Here is a 15,423-nt window from a genome sequence, read left to right on the forward strand (position 1 = left end):
CACACAATATACCTCTCACATAATTTCTTGGTATCTGTGTCACTATAATGAATGGCACATTATACATCTGTCACATGTTTTCTTGTCCTCTGTGTAACTATAATGAATGGCACACAATATACCTCTCACATGTGTTCTTTTCCTCTGTGTAACTATAATGAATGGCACACAATATACCTCTGATATGTTTTCTTGTCCTCTTTGTAACTATAATGAATGGCACACTACATACCTCTCACATGTTTTCTTTTCATCTGTGTAACTATAATGAATGGCACACTACATACCTGTCACATGATTTCTTGTCACATTTGTCACTATAATGAATGGCACACTATATACCTCTCACGTGTTTCTTTTCCTCTGTGTCACTATAATGAACGGCACACTACACACCTGTCACATAATTTCTTGTCAAATGTGTCACTATAATGAATGGCACACTATTTATTATAGCATGATTTCTTGTCATTTATGTCAGTACCATCAATATCACATTAAATAACTGTCACATGTGTCTGTACCATGAATAGCACAATATATACCTGTTGCATGTTTTCTAGTCATCGGTGTCAATACCATGAATGGCACACTATATACCTGTTGCATGTTTTCTAGTCATCGGTGTCAATACCATGAATTGCACATTATATAGCTGTCCCATGTTTTATAGTCCTCTTTGTCACTACAATCAGTGGCACATTATATACCTATTGCATATTTTCTAGTCATCTGTGTCAATACCATAAATGGCACACTACCTGTTGCATGTTTTCTAGTTGTCGGTGTCAATGCTATGAATGGCACACTATATACCTGTTGCATGTTTTCTAGTCGTCGGTGTCAATTTGATGAATGGTACAAGCTACACTTTGCCATGTCTTCTACTCCTCTGTGTCAGTACTATCAATGACACATCATATACCTGCCCCACGTTGTGTCAGAATGTGAAGGACCAGGTCGAGTATTCATTATCGATGAAAAAGGCCTCATTGAGATGGAATTTTGGTCAAGTTATGCTGTCTCGAACTTAATTTTACTGTGCAGATCCCTGGATGTACAGATTTATCTTTATTACCCTAAATGCAAGTCATCCATAAAGCTTGGTTGACCAACTTTATCTATAACAACAGGCCTTCTGCACAGATTTTTTTTGAGCATGCTTGACTATCTTTTTGTACCCTCTGACCCTTTAATGGAAACACTTTTCCATGCCCTAAATACAAGCGATCTACAAACACTGATCATGGTACATGGACTAGAACCGAACTTATGTTGTAAAAGCCTTTCTTGACCTTCACCTATGACTGTCTGACCCCAAAATCAACATACATCTTTCATACAAGACATGTAATTCACAATATTGTAATGCTGAATGAAAGTAAAGGGCCTAGAACTGAATTTTGTATGTAAATCCCATTTTTCTTCCTTCAGGCACTGTGAGCCTGACTTTGACCCTTTGAACCCAAACTATCAAAAGGTTTCTTCCTTACCCCAAGCACAAGCAATCTCTAAAACCTGATCTAGGGCTGTGATGTAAAACTTATGCTATTCGGTAAAAACCATTTTTCATTCACAGTGACCTCAAACTCCGGTGTTTTTACCCTTAAGTTACGATTTCTCATCCTTATTCTAAGTGCAAGCTATCCACCACCTTAGTCCAGGTCTAATGTTATTGTGCATAAACCACTGTTCTTCTTTCAGTCACAGTGACTTTGACCTTTAACCTTTTGACTCCTGACTTGATATGATTCTTTCTTGCACAAGTTCTAGTCTCCACAAAGTTTGGCAACTGTAGAATTGGTAGAGAACATGAGTTACCATGTGGAAACAAATTTAGTAGCACATAGAATAATGGACAATTTAAACCATGCCACATTATAACAGGTGAATAACAATGCCTGCAATGATCTTTACGCTTCAACGTGATATGTTGTGGGGATTCCCTCAAATATACAAATGCGTCAAATAAATCACAGCACTAAGACTGCTTCAGAAATTTAATGAGGGTAAATAGCTATTATGTTCCTATCGGTCTAAGGCCAAACTAATTACTTTCAAAATGCAATTGTCATAGTGGAAGTCGTGTATCAGTGATGTTAAAACATATAAGGAACTGTATGACTGTAACTTGTGAAGCATATCTGTAGTCGCCATTGGTGACCATTGACAAATTCTTCTGAAACTTAATAAAAATGATAACTAAGTTAATCAAAGTTTTTTCCCCTGCAACCAGTCGTTTATTCAGTCACATGTTTTCCTGAGTTTATTTTCCAACTTGCAGTTTAATTCTTCACTGACTTAACATTATTTATCTTAATTACAAAAATGTATGTTACCCATTAGTGATAAGATGCTGGGGTGTCTGTGAAGTATGTGGCATTGACCAAAACTGTTCTAAATAAATGTCTGGCAAGAGCTCATGAATCGTCCACTCAGGTATGTATGTATGTATGTATGTATGTATGTGTGTGTGTGTATCTCATTAACAAAACATCTGAAAGACAATTTAACCCATAGAATACATTACACTACTCCCACAATTCAAAATACCCTTATAACTCATGAACATGCTTATTGCACTAAGGCGAGTGTGAATTCCATTTTTTCATCATAAAAAGGCAACCATTAGATTCATATTTACCTAACTTTAAAAAGAAAATAGATGTTTAATATTTTGTTCATTTGATCTTTGAAAACAGTGGTTGATGTGCACCAGCAACATTAAAGTTGCAAATTTTGTAATAGGAATTCATACTTTTTAGCAATATACCAGTAAGTGAAACTCTTGGGCAATGTCTACTGGTTGCAACAGTGAGGAAACGTTATTAGTCCTTGTGCACGATAACACAACAGCTTCATACAATGCATGAAAGTTGCTGATGTCACAGTAACATCTGTATGTAGGATCATCCTAATTGATTTTTAAATTCAAACATGATACTCCTAAGCACATCATGTTTCACCTTTTCTCTTTCTTTCTTGTTCATTTCTCAGTATGAATCAATATGTAATTATCCAGGCCAAAGCATTTGCTGTGTGACAACCGTTTTAGTAGTACAAACAAAATATGTTGTAAGAAGTCTTGTGCTACAAACTGACATTTAAAGTAGCTATGTTGAGGAATTTATCAGGACAAACGTGATGGGCTTAGATCCTGTCAATTAAAAATGTAATGAACAAATCTGTGTCCTGCATGTCAACAACCAGTTTTCAAAGGCTTTCAGCAATTATTGACTTTAATTTACCTCTTCAGATCTAACCTCTATAAATATTAAATCTATTAGATTTGTACATCTGTAAGACAGTGGAAATTAAAGCTTCCATGGCTATCTCTTACCCTTGCCTACACCAAAGTCAATGTTTATCGACTCCACAGTTCACAAGTTCTTCAAGTTGAGATATACCCTTGACACATCTTTCTACTGGATTCTTAACCAGTCTTAAAACCACAATATTAAATCAATACAATTTGCAACATAGAGTCGTATTACAGACAATGCATTTGCCCTTGATATACTTTTAGTATTTGGGTTTATAGTTCTATATTTGAATGATGTGTGGTATCATTTGAACAAATCTGGTGAAGGGTATTCAAGCCTGCCTTCATGCTATAAGTGGATTCATAAGTTATCAGCCTAGAACTTTTGGCATTATGGATATATGAAACCATCCATGGCAAAACTGTAAGAAACATCAAAAATTATTAACAAAAAAACAAACAATAAATTGAAGATAGGTACCTTCTAGTTGCAAGCTAAATGATGTGCTTGAATCTTTCATCTCAATCAAACATTTCCACCTGCCCTCGATTAAACTGAGTTCTTCTTTCCCTCTAGAACACAGGAAGAGTTCTTTAAGTCCAACTCTGCTGACCATTGCATGTTCCTTAGTAATGACATTTTTTGCCATTTCTGCCAATGCAGTTTGAAGTGCTTTGCATCCATCATTTGTGCTAATTATCTTGATGTTTTGCTTGTCTCCATAATCAATAATAAAAAGCTTCACATGTGAACTCTCACATTTTTTCTGCAAAGCTTTTATGTCTTCCATTTTGAATCTTTTGATAAACTTCATCTTCACTAGATTTAATGCCGAAACAAACTCTTTGACAGAATGTTCCTCAAGGTAGTCTTTGATTTTATTAAATACATCTTGAAATATGTCATCCGTAGCAACAACCAAGATGCTCTTCATGCTGGTTTCTATGGCAACCTTTTGTTTGTGTTCTTCTTGTATCATCTCAGCCAGCTGCAACCACTGTTGCCCTTTAACAGTCTGTGCCATCATATCGTCTAGTAATATTTCCTTCTCAACAAGGCATTCCCTGACAATTTGGATTGCCTTTTCTACCTCTCCCTCATTCCATGCAAACATTCGAACCTTGTCTTTACAATCTACATCCCAAAATCCAATGACCTTTTGAGATTTCATCTTCTGCTTGATGTAGTCTGTAACTTCTTTGGCAAATAGTAAATCCTTAGCTGCTTTACACATATGCATACTCCTGCTTGCAAAACTCTGAAGCTTTGCATGCATTTGTACAACTGCTTTCTGTACAATATCAGCCTGACCAACCAATATTACATTCTTCTCTTTCAGGTTCAGATCAAATTGTAAACCAGGATACAGCTTTTTTATTTCTTGCTTAAAATGGAATTCTATTAGCAAATTAATTTCATATGTCTGCATTTGTTTTATTTCTTTAACCTTCTGCTCCTTACACTTTATTTGAGTTATGACCATATCAATCATGTAAAAGACTCTATTCTTTAGCTTTTCCATACTACCTCTTGCACCAGTCAATATAATGCTACACTGATCTTGCTCTATATTCACCACCACATCTTCAGGATTGTCAACACGAGATGCTCGCAGTTCCTTTAACACTCTAGGCCATGCTATCATTATAATGTTAAACTCAGCTACCTCAATACCAGCTGCAAAATTCTTTACCTTGTCCACAACCCTTATACTCCAGTCTTTCAGAAGTGAGCTAGCATTTTTGTCCTCCACCTTTACAGCGCACTCAATTATGACACAGTCCGTTAAAGAGAAAGGCCATTTAGCAACACCATATATATCGGACAAATTCTTTTCAAACATCTGCCTGTGTTTTTTATTTTTCACAAGAAACTTGAGGATATGAGGGTTCAGATCTTTCAACTCAACTGGGTCTGGCAACTTCAACTTGCCCACTGCATCATCTGCTTCATAGTCTAACTTGGAAAATTCCTCTGTAAGAAGAAGAGCTTGTAAACAGTTTTTACCATAATTGCTTTCAAATTGTGACAGGCAATGTAATTATAATTAGAGGAGACAAAATTAATCATACCTGAAAATGAACGTTTTTCTAGTGCAAGGTAAAATTCTATTGATATTGGAATCAAGAGGGTCAAGGAAATTTCTTATAAAAGTAATTTCCCCATTGCATTTATTTCTTTATAATAAGTGCAATTCTTATGAACACACTTGAAAATATAAGTTCAATCCCTGGTAAATTTATTTAAATATTAAGATTTATATCATGCATCTTATGGTCTAGTCTGATTATGTAGCAACAAACTACACAAAAAAATATTTTAATATATATATACATATGGCATGCTTATGTAATAATATGGCTTTCATTGTAGCTAGGGTAACATGTGTCATTAGAGATACTCTTCTTAAATAACAAATTGCCAATCAGATGTAACCATGCCTACTAATCTGCAAGGCATTTTTATTATTTTCTTTCAAATAAATCCATCAGTTCACTATGCTATTATATAGTCCAATAATTCTCTTTCAAAAGAGTAAATCATTTCACTATGCTATTATATAGTCCAATCATTATCTTTCAAATGAATCCATCATTTCACTATGCTATTATATAGTCCAATAATTCTCTTTCAAAAGAGTAAATCATTTCACTATGCTATTATATAGTCCAATCATTATCTTTCAAATGAATCCATCATTTCACTATGCTATTATATAGTCTAATCGTTTCACTATGATATTATATAGTCCAATCATTTCACTATGCTATTATAGAGTCCAATTATTTCACTATGATATAATAATAATAATAATAATAATAATAATAATAATAATAATAATAACAATAATAATAATAATAATAATAATGAGGACTTTGTATAGCATCTAATCTCTAGAAGATGTAAGCGCTTTACAACATTAGAGCCCTCTTGAATGTGATCACTGTGTCTGTGTGTTTAAGTTCAGTGGGCAATTCGTTCCACCTTGTTGGGCCCTGGTATGCAAAAGAATGCTGTCCATATGACTTTGTTTTCATACTTGGAATAATGAATATATGATTGTCAGACGAGGAGCGTAAGTATCTTGCTGGTGTATACACATGGGTGAGGTCGGGTAGGTATATAGTCCATCATTTCACTATGCTATTATATAGTCCATCATTTCACTATGCTATTAAATAGTCCATCATTTCACTATGGTATTATATAGTCCAATCATTTCACTATGATATATACATATATATATAGTCCAATCATTTCACTATGCTATTATACAGTCCATCATTTCACTATGCTATTATATAGTCCATCATTTATATATGCTATTATATAGTCCATCGTTTCACTATGCCATTATATAGTCCAATAAGCACGACAACATTAATCGAACAGAATCAACCTTGAGAGTGGTAACTGATCCACTGGAATGTTGCCTGATGGCTTTGTGACATGTTGGTGGAGCCTGAGAATTTGTCAGTCATTCCGTCGGTATGTTTCATGTTGGAAGTTACTATTTTATGCATACAAATATTTGTGCATCCCTTTGGTATATTTTAATGTTATTTCTTTTGTACAATATATAATACTCATTCATGCATTTTTTCATGGAATATGTAAATCTTAATCTCACAATTAGTTGATACTCCAGGATAATGACAGTTTACCTGGCATTTATGACTGCCTACAAATGGAATAGTTGCACAGTGAAGAAAAAAAGTATCATCTGTAATTGTGGTATAAATGTCACGTAGATCGTTTTCTTAGCTCAGCAAATATTGGACATATGACCTTTCTACTTCTATGATTCTGATCTGGAATTGTTGAGTTTATGAAAGGCACAGGGGAACATTGCTTGCTCTACAAGTCTAACAATGTACTGAAAGTTACCAACAGTTATACTTTAATTAGCATTTACTTTTGATTACTGGTTGGAATACCATATGTTGGCTCAAGGGCATGACTGATGAAATGACAGTGGACCATTAATGCAAGTCAACTTGGGTCCAGGGTTTGTGGGCTTAAGCCCCAACTGCAGAAATGTGTTTCTTTCCGGGCCTTATTTAAAACATAGTTCGATGATTTACGACAACAACAATATCAAGACCATGTTTCTACAGTCTTTTATGGCCAAAGTTAACAAAAACTGTCTTTGTAAAGACTATCTTGCTAAGCATTTACTTTTAATTTTTATTTCATACAAAGTTTTAACGTCATAAATCCCTGCTGACAGCGTATCCGATATTTCATGGCACAATCACAATATATATAAATAGCACTCTCTAACTGACATTTACCTGATTTGTACTCAACAAAAGATCAATGAACATGCATATGCATGCACACTGATCCCAACCAAATATGTAAATAATTATTGAATGATCAACTATAACTTCCAGTCATATGCGTTTTGGAATGATCTTGTCATACAGACCACAAAGCGTCCACGCATAGGTACATAACCATACAAGTTGAATTTCGTTAGACAATGACGGAGCAGCAAAGTTCCAAGTGATGGATGCCTGATATATAGGCTATGGTGATCTACTTTTGATGTGATGATCTAGTATGGATACATAGACAAAATCACATGACTGCACACTCAAAGCTGTTTGATATACAGATCAGACTGTATCCCAACACTAAATTAAAATATGGTATAATTATAGTCTTTAAAAAGCAGCTAACATGAGAAAAACTAAACCAAGGAACAAATGAAGGAGAAAGAAAGACATACAGATATAATAAACAATAAATACCCCTGCAATATTTACTGCGTGCCCTGAAAACAGTCAAAATGTTGGCCCTAAAGTAACAAGAAAAGACATCTTAAAATTTTGACCTACCAGATAAATCAAAAGCTTTACTATAAAATAATTAACGTAAAATATCATAAAGTCAAATTTTGACAGAAAACGTTTCCCATTATTATTAACAAAATTACATGGTGTCCAATATAAATTGACCTTTTTTCCTATTTTAATATGCGAATATTGAAGCCATCTCTGATATTCTTGTGCAGTAAGTATATATTCAGGATGGCCTTTATTATGGTGGTCATGCTGGATTAAGATAGGCACCATTTTCATTTAGGACCAACACGAAAAGAAGTCTTTTAACGAAAACCCCATATCAATATGATCCTCCATTATAAAGGAGAAGAGATAAGAGTGCTACGTTGGCCACCAAGCTAACCATATCATAAAACAGATCTGCATAATTTTATTGACAGCAACTAGACATCATAAGACATATTATGGTGCTGATATGACTTTCCATTTAGAAATAATAATAACACCCTTTCTCTAGATGTCAGCCATGGTGGATGTCAGATTGGTATAATTTTGATATGTGACCAACTAGCCGAGATATGATGACTTCTCATACAAACCATTGTTTTACATTCCAGTCATGACGAATAGTGATAACAAGATTTGTAAAATAGTTATTATGTATGTATACTGTATTAACTTTTAGACAACAGATTCAAATAAAACTATACAAACTAAATATCGGACAGTCAGAGAGCCACACAGATGAACAGATGAACATACGTTATTGCTATAGCGCGCTGTTGAGTCCATTGAGTGTGGCCCTAATGCTATTGGCATATCATGACTTCACTGAGTGTGTTCCCTAATGCTATTGGTGTGGAGTCACTTCATCCAGTGATGTCTAATGTCATTGATATAGAATGACTTCATCGAGTGTTGCCTAATGCCATTGATATTGAATGACTTCATCGAGGGTGTCCCTAACGATATTGGTGTGGAGTGAATTCATCGTATGCTGTCTTATGTTATTAGAATATAATGACTTCATCGAGTGTGTTCCCTAATGCTGTTGGTGTGGAGTCACTTCATCGAGTGATGTCTAATGCTATTGATATAGAGTGACTTCATCGAGTGTTGCCTGATGCTACTGACATATAATGACTTCATCGAGTGAGAACGTAATGCTATTGGTGTGGAGTGACTTCATCGAATGTTTCCAAATACTACTGACATATAATCACTTCATCGTGTTCCCTAATGCTATTGGTGTGGAGTGATTTTATCGAGTGTTGCCTAATGCTAATGACATTGAATGACTTCATCGAGTGTGACCCTCATTCCATTGGTGTGGAGTGACTTCATCGAGTGCTGCCTTATATCCTATTGGTATAGAGTGACTTCATCAAGTGTTGCCTAATGCTAATGACATTGTATGTCTTTATCGAGTGTGTTCCCTAATGCTATTGGCGTGGAGTGACTTCATCGAGTGTTGACTTATGCTATTGGCATATAATGACTTCACTGAGTTTTGGCTAGTGCTATTGATATAGAATGACTTCATATAGTATGTTCCCTAACGCTATTGGTGTGAAGTGACTTCGTCTAGTGTTGCCTAATGCTATTGGCATAGAATGACTTCATCGAGTGTGACCCTAATCCAATTGATAGAGAATTTTAATTCACATGATGGAATACATACCTTTATTCTAGTATAGTTATCCATCCCCATCACAAGAAAATTGAATACAAACAAAACAAAATTAATATAACAGATGTGCAAACTGACATTTTCACAGTTGTGCATTATCTGAAAAACTATCTAAGGAATCAATGAGTGTTTCATGATCATAACTTCTTGCGCATTTCCAGTAGAAAAGAAAATCAACTGTGCTTGAATGTTTGTTTGCAGTGTAAACTGAATTCTATGTCAAAATAATAATACCCTTATTTATTTTTACTTTTAATATTAAAAACTAAATTAGCAAGGATTTAAACGAGCAAAACACATTTCTGCAAAGTGGTTGCTCTGTCTTCTCTTGAAAATTAAAATAAACTTCACTAAGAGATTTCTTTTGGAATCCATAAAATGGAGGTAAGAGAAATTCAGCTGAGCCCCTTAGATGCAGTGTTTTTAAAGGTTTAGAATCATGTATGTGTCTCTCTAGAAACCATCTGGGTATTGTGGTATAAAACGAGAAGGATCAAAATGCTATAAAATACAGTCTATTCAGCAAGTGATGGGAGGGGACAATGAAAGAAAGTGAATGCGAGACATAGATGCAATGTAGTCAATATTCATTTTAATGGCAATTGTTTATTTTGAATTCAGCAATTATTCAATTTGTTGCCCATATTACGTCGGCCATAAATTATTAAAAAGGCTTCAATATCTACCTGCATTAAATGACAAATATATTCAGATATCATTTTCATATTTCATAAAAACAATTTTAAAAGGATGTAACTCATTCTGTATAAAAATGTACTATGAGAGCTGATTTGCATTTTGTAGTAGTTTTTGCATTGGTATGGGTTCAACAGGAGAGAAGAACCTAATGATGCACGAGTATTAAGTAGCTGAAACAAGCATGACAAAGTTAATTTATTCTGAAAGCCATTCTAGCAGATTGCATTTTGTGAAAGAAAAGTGATTGCAGTATTAATAATCTATCTAAATGTATAAGATGGTGGATGTTCAAAGAAAGCTATCAACACCAGATGAAAGGAGACACAAAGATGTACACCCATCAAGTAGATGGCATGGTATGATTGCAGCTGAGAATCTTTCTAAATCTACTGAAACCAACCACTATATGAAAATATATGCTTGGAGTGTTGCTATGATTCTAATACAGTCAATACAACTACTGAACAACTCATATGTTTCCTTAATACTTGTAAAGTTTTCTTATCGACCAAGTAAAATCTCACTGAACCATTATTATGTGCTAGTATTTTAAGTTCTTATTGAGACCTTTCATTTTTACTCCTTTTAATTTGATCCACATGGACATCTGATGAGTCTTCCTTGTAACTTTCGTATCACTTCATTGAAATTACTCTTCAGTTAATATGGGGCTGATATGAGACCAAGGTACATCTCCATTCATGTAAAAATCATCTCATTTTAGTCTTTAGCTTAGTCATATCTTCTTAGTATATTTCTTTCTGTTGCTTCTTTAACGTATTTCAAAATGTAATGTAGGACATCGCAGACTATGATGTTTAGGGCTTATAATAGAAGAGTCTCAGACGTTATCTCCATTGCCTAGTAAGGTGCATTAGATACAAGAAGAAAAACGTCCTGAGACCAAAACGTAGGTGCAATCTTTTCTAGGTTCAATGGGTTTCTATAGAAAATATATCTCTAATATTGCTGCTATTGCCGTACAGCTCACTGACTTGACCAAGAAGGGTCAACTGAATAAAGTTGTTTTGGAGGAAAGCCGAAAAAGAGCTTTCGAGGCGTTGAAAACTAGTCTGACAGTTTATCCAATTTTAAGACTGCTGGATCTGGAAAAGCCATTTATTTTAAGGGTATATGCTTCTGGCATCGGTGTAAGTGCAGTATTGTTGCATGTACATGCAAATGAAAACTTTCCTGTTGCCTATGCCAACATAAAACTATTACCTTGTGAAAGGAAAGTATTGCATCATTGAAAAGGAGTCTCTAGCAGTGGTATGGAGTGTTTCAGAATTCTACATGTACTTGTCTGGAATCAATTTTATGATGGTAACAGACCACCAGCCATGTGTTTATATGAATAAGTCAAAAATGGCAGGTTCCATATTTATGAGATTATTATTAGTAATCCAACCTTTCAGAATGAGAATTCAAGGTAGAAAAAACAAGGATGCAGATTATTTTAGCCAACTGGATAAGCACTGAGTTAGTTTTCTTTAAAAATAAATAGGCTCATCATTTAAGATGATAAGTAAATAACAGAGAATGATTTATAAGTTTGTTTGGTAGTAATGCTGACATTGTGTATTTCCAGAAAATTCTGGTAAATTTTCTTCCCTAGGAGGAATGTGTGTCACTAACTGACTTAAAATTATTCACTTGTTTTATTTATGCATTAAATAAGTTTATATTTTCAATATCATAAATGCCTGAAAAATTATTTTCTAAAGTCGACTGTGGTAAAAGGCATTATACAAAGTTAACAGTAGAGTAAAAACTCGTGCAAGCAGTATGACCGTGCTAGGAGAATAATAGTTATCACCAGGTGAGAAGTTCATGCACTTCAGAATACCTGCAAAAGTGTCTGCATAAAAAGACCATATGCGATGCAAAACTTTGGCAGTCACACGTACAAGTACTATGGACAGGAGCTAAAACCTGGATATTTAGAGCGCACAGATTAAGGTATGAAAATTCATTATTTATTTTAACATTTTGAATAATATCGGGGAAAAATGTTGCATACAGTTGTGAATTATAAGCTTAGCAGCGCAAAGTTTTCTTTTTTTCTTTTCTTTGTTTAATAGAATAGGAGTTGTATATTGGAGATTCTATTTTATTCATTACAGCTCATACTCGTATATTGTTTTAAACCAATTACGTATTTATTAAGTCATTTTACAGACTATTGTTTATCAAATATATTTATTTTAATTCATATTCAAGTATTCGATGCTAGTAGTGAAGTGGGGCACCCTACGTACAATGGAAATTCCACTCAAAACACCCCTGGGTCACTCTACGTACAATGGAAATTTAACATGGCGAAAAATCGTGGGTCACTCTACGTACAAGGGGAATTTAACATGGGAATAAATCGTGGGTCACTCTACGTACAAGGGGAATTTAACATGGGAATAAATCGTGGGTCAATCTAGCGTCAAGGGAAATTGAATATAGGATTTTTTTTAAAAAATAAAAAAAAATAAAAAATTTTTTTTAAAAAAGGGGTAGGCAATTCAAAGGCTATCTCTTTTCGAGAAATATGGCTGGCCCTGAAAAGGGCCTTTGGGTTTTATGTTAATGTATTCATTAACATAAATGGCACCGCATTGGTCTTCTTCTTGTCCTTAGGCTGCGTCTTACTGTTGGTCCGTACATCAGCACTCTTTTCAGGCATCCTTGTCTTTCGACGTAGATCCTACGTATCCACAGGCTGGTGTTTGTCCTGTGGACAACGGTCCACTTCGATCAGACATACATGAGCAAGTCTGTCCGAAACATCATGGAAGACACAAGGGTGGATGACTCAACTGTAGTCCACATCTTGAAGCGACGAGAACAGGTGAATCAATGCATTGAACGGCACTTATTTATAGGCGGAGGAAGGATTGAAACGGATTGAGTTCATTTACCAATCCGAACACGCGTTACAGAATTCAGTCAGCTCGCATCCAATCCGAAGAGAGCAGTCTGTGACGTCACGTAGTCAATATAGATTCGCTAGCGCTTGTGTGCAGTCAATCTATGCGACAGTGATTCAACATGACGGAAACTCAGAAAACGATCCAGTGGGGTGCACCAGCAGGGGAGACTGCCCAAGGGAACCCGGACTTACTTTCAGAAGAGGTGAATTGGGATTTTGTGGATTTTCTCTCCTCGCAAGAATTTGTTCCGGAACCTTCGTTACTTTCTTCATTACCGCAAGTGGAGAATTTTAGACAGAGACAGAAAGAAGAATTGGAGAAATTTATACAACGACAAAAGGAAGCGGAACAGACTTTTCTCCTACAGCAACAGCAACAAGAAGAAGAGGTAAGAAAAAAACAACAGCAACAACAGCAAGAAGAAGTAGCAGCAAAGAAACAAGAGGGTGAAAATCAAACGGTCACGGTACTGTTGGACATTTTAGCGGAGTTAAGAAGTCTGAAACAAATGTATCAGACTTCTTTATCACGACCGAAGAGAATACGACCTTCCCGAGCCAAACATGTCAACCCTGTGACTAAGCCTACCGTACCACCCTTAGTGATTTCAACCCAATCATTATCATCAACATTACGCAGTCCAGAAGTAGGCCTTGGCCGTGGCAAAGGCTTAAGGCAGTTAAAATTGATTGCTTAAACTCACCCCTACACCATGAAGAAAAAAGGCCCTTTTCAGGGCCACCCACATTTCTCGAAAAGAAATACAATTTCAATTTGCCAATAACTCAAAAAAAACTCACCCATGTTACCCTTTTAATACGTGTCTGTGTATGAGTGCGTGAGTGTAGCTTCTTATTTTAAAATCACAACTCAAAGACACTTACCTTATATCATTCATTTATTCTTTTCTCCATTTTTTACAATCCAATTCACAATTTATAACACAACACTTTAATAAAAAGTTCATTAATTTCTTCTTTTCTCCTTGTTTAGTCTCTCTGTTTTTTGAATTTCTTCACCGTCACACTCTTTTCCTCTTCTTCCTCCTCGCTTTCTTCCCTTCTTCTTTTTTTCTCCTGTTTCTTTTTCTTCACCTGTCTTCTTTCTTCCTCAGAAGAATCCCTCTCTTCCTCTGAAGAATCCCTCTCTTCTTCTGAAGAATTCCTCTCTTCTTCTGACTCCTCTTGTTTCTTTTTTGGGCAATCTGGAGACCAATGTCCTTTTTCTTTACAATAATAACAGGTATCTTGACTTTTGTCTCTTTTATCCCCTGTTTTTTTTCTTTTTTGACGGTCTGGACACTCTGAAGACCAATGCCCTTTCTTCTGACAGATATAGCAAGTATCTTGACTTTTATCTCTAAAGGAAGGAGAGTAGTCCGTAGGCTGGTCTGAAGAGAATTTTCTAATGACCCCTCGCAAAGCTCTGACGAAACGTTCCATCTGGTCAGTCTCTTCCATCGTTGTGCTCGGCTCGAGAGTGAAATGAATAGTGAAAGGACAAGACACACACCCTTTTATATACGCTGGTCTGCTATGACTATAAAGTAGTTTATGGTGTTTGAACTTGAGTCATTTGACTTTTTGCTTTCAAGATGAAACGATCCCATTCATTCGAGAAGAAAGAAGAAGAAAGTAAGAGGCAGAAACGTGATCTATCGCCTCGTACCAGGGCTGAGATCTTGGCACAAATTCATGCCAGTGATTTTGAAGAGGACATGAGTGAACCAGAATCCGAACCCTCTAAACCAAGTTCATCACCCTTAGTTAACCCTGAAAATTACTATTCCATTCGAGAGACGGAAAAGCGCTCCTCTAGAAAATTTAGAACCACGGCTTACAAATACACGGTGAAGTTTAAAGATTTCAAGGCTGAAGTGCCGTTAGAGAAAGCAGAAGGGTTCATCACCGAGGTGTGGGATTCTTTGCTCACTGCACTCAAGCGACAATGTCAACCCAAAGAAGACGATCGCTTGAGACTTTCCATACAACACGATGGTTTGAAATCCCCTGTTTGGATCGAGTTTAGCACCCCTGCAGAATTAACTGCTTCCAAAG

General features: G+C 35.6%; 1 protein-coding gene across 1 annotated transcript in view; it reads right to left on the reverse strand.

Moving 5' to 3' along the window:
- LOC149770838 (uncharacterized) overlaps window positions 1-15,423 on the reverse strand; it is an 87,816-nt gene that overhangs the window by 51,911 nt on the left and 20,482 nt on the right. Inside the window, exon 3 of the mRNA XM_089949056.1 lies at window positions 3,744-5,237. Within this exon, the coding sequence (XP_089805182.1) occupies window positions 3,744-5,237 (1,494 nt within the window). The remainder of the gene's footprint in view (window positions 1-3,743; window positions 5,238-15,423) is intronic.

Source organism: Sinohyriopsis cumingii, unplaced genomic scaffold, assembly GCF_028554795.1.
Source record: "Sinohyriopsis cumingii isolate HCF-2022 unplaced genomic scaffold, ASM2855479v2 utg002262l, whole genome shotgun sequence".
In the NCBI taxonomy this organism is placed as follows: domain Eukaryota; kingdom Metazoa; phylum Mollusca; class Bivalvia; order Unionida; family Unionidae; genus Sinohyriopsis; species Sinohyriopsis cumingii.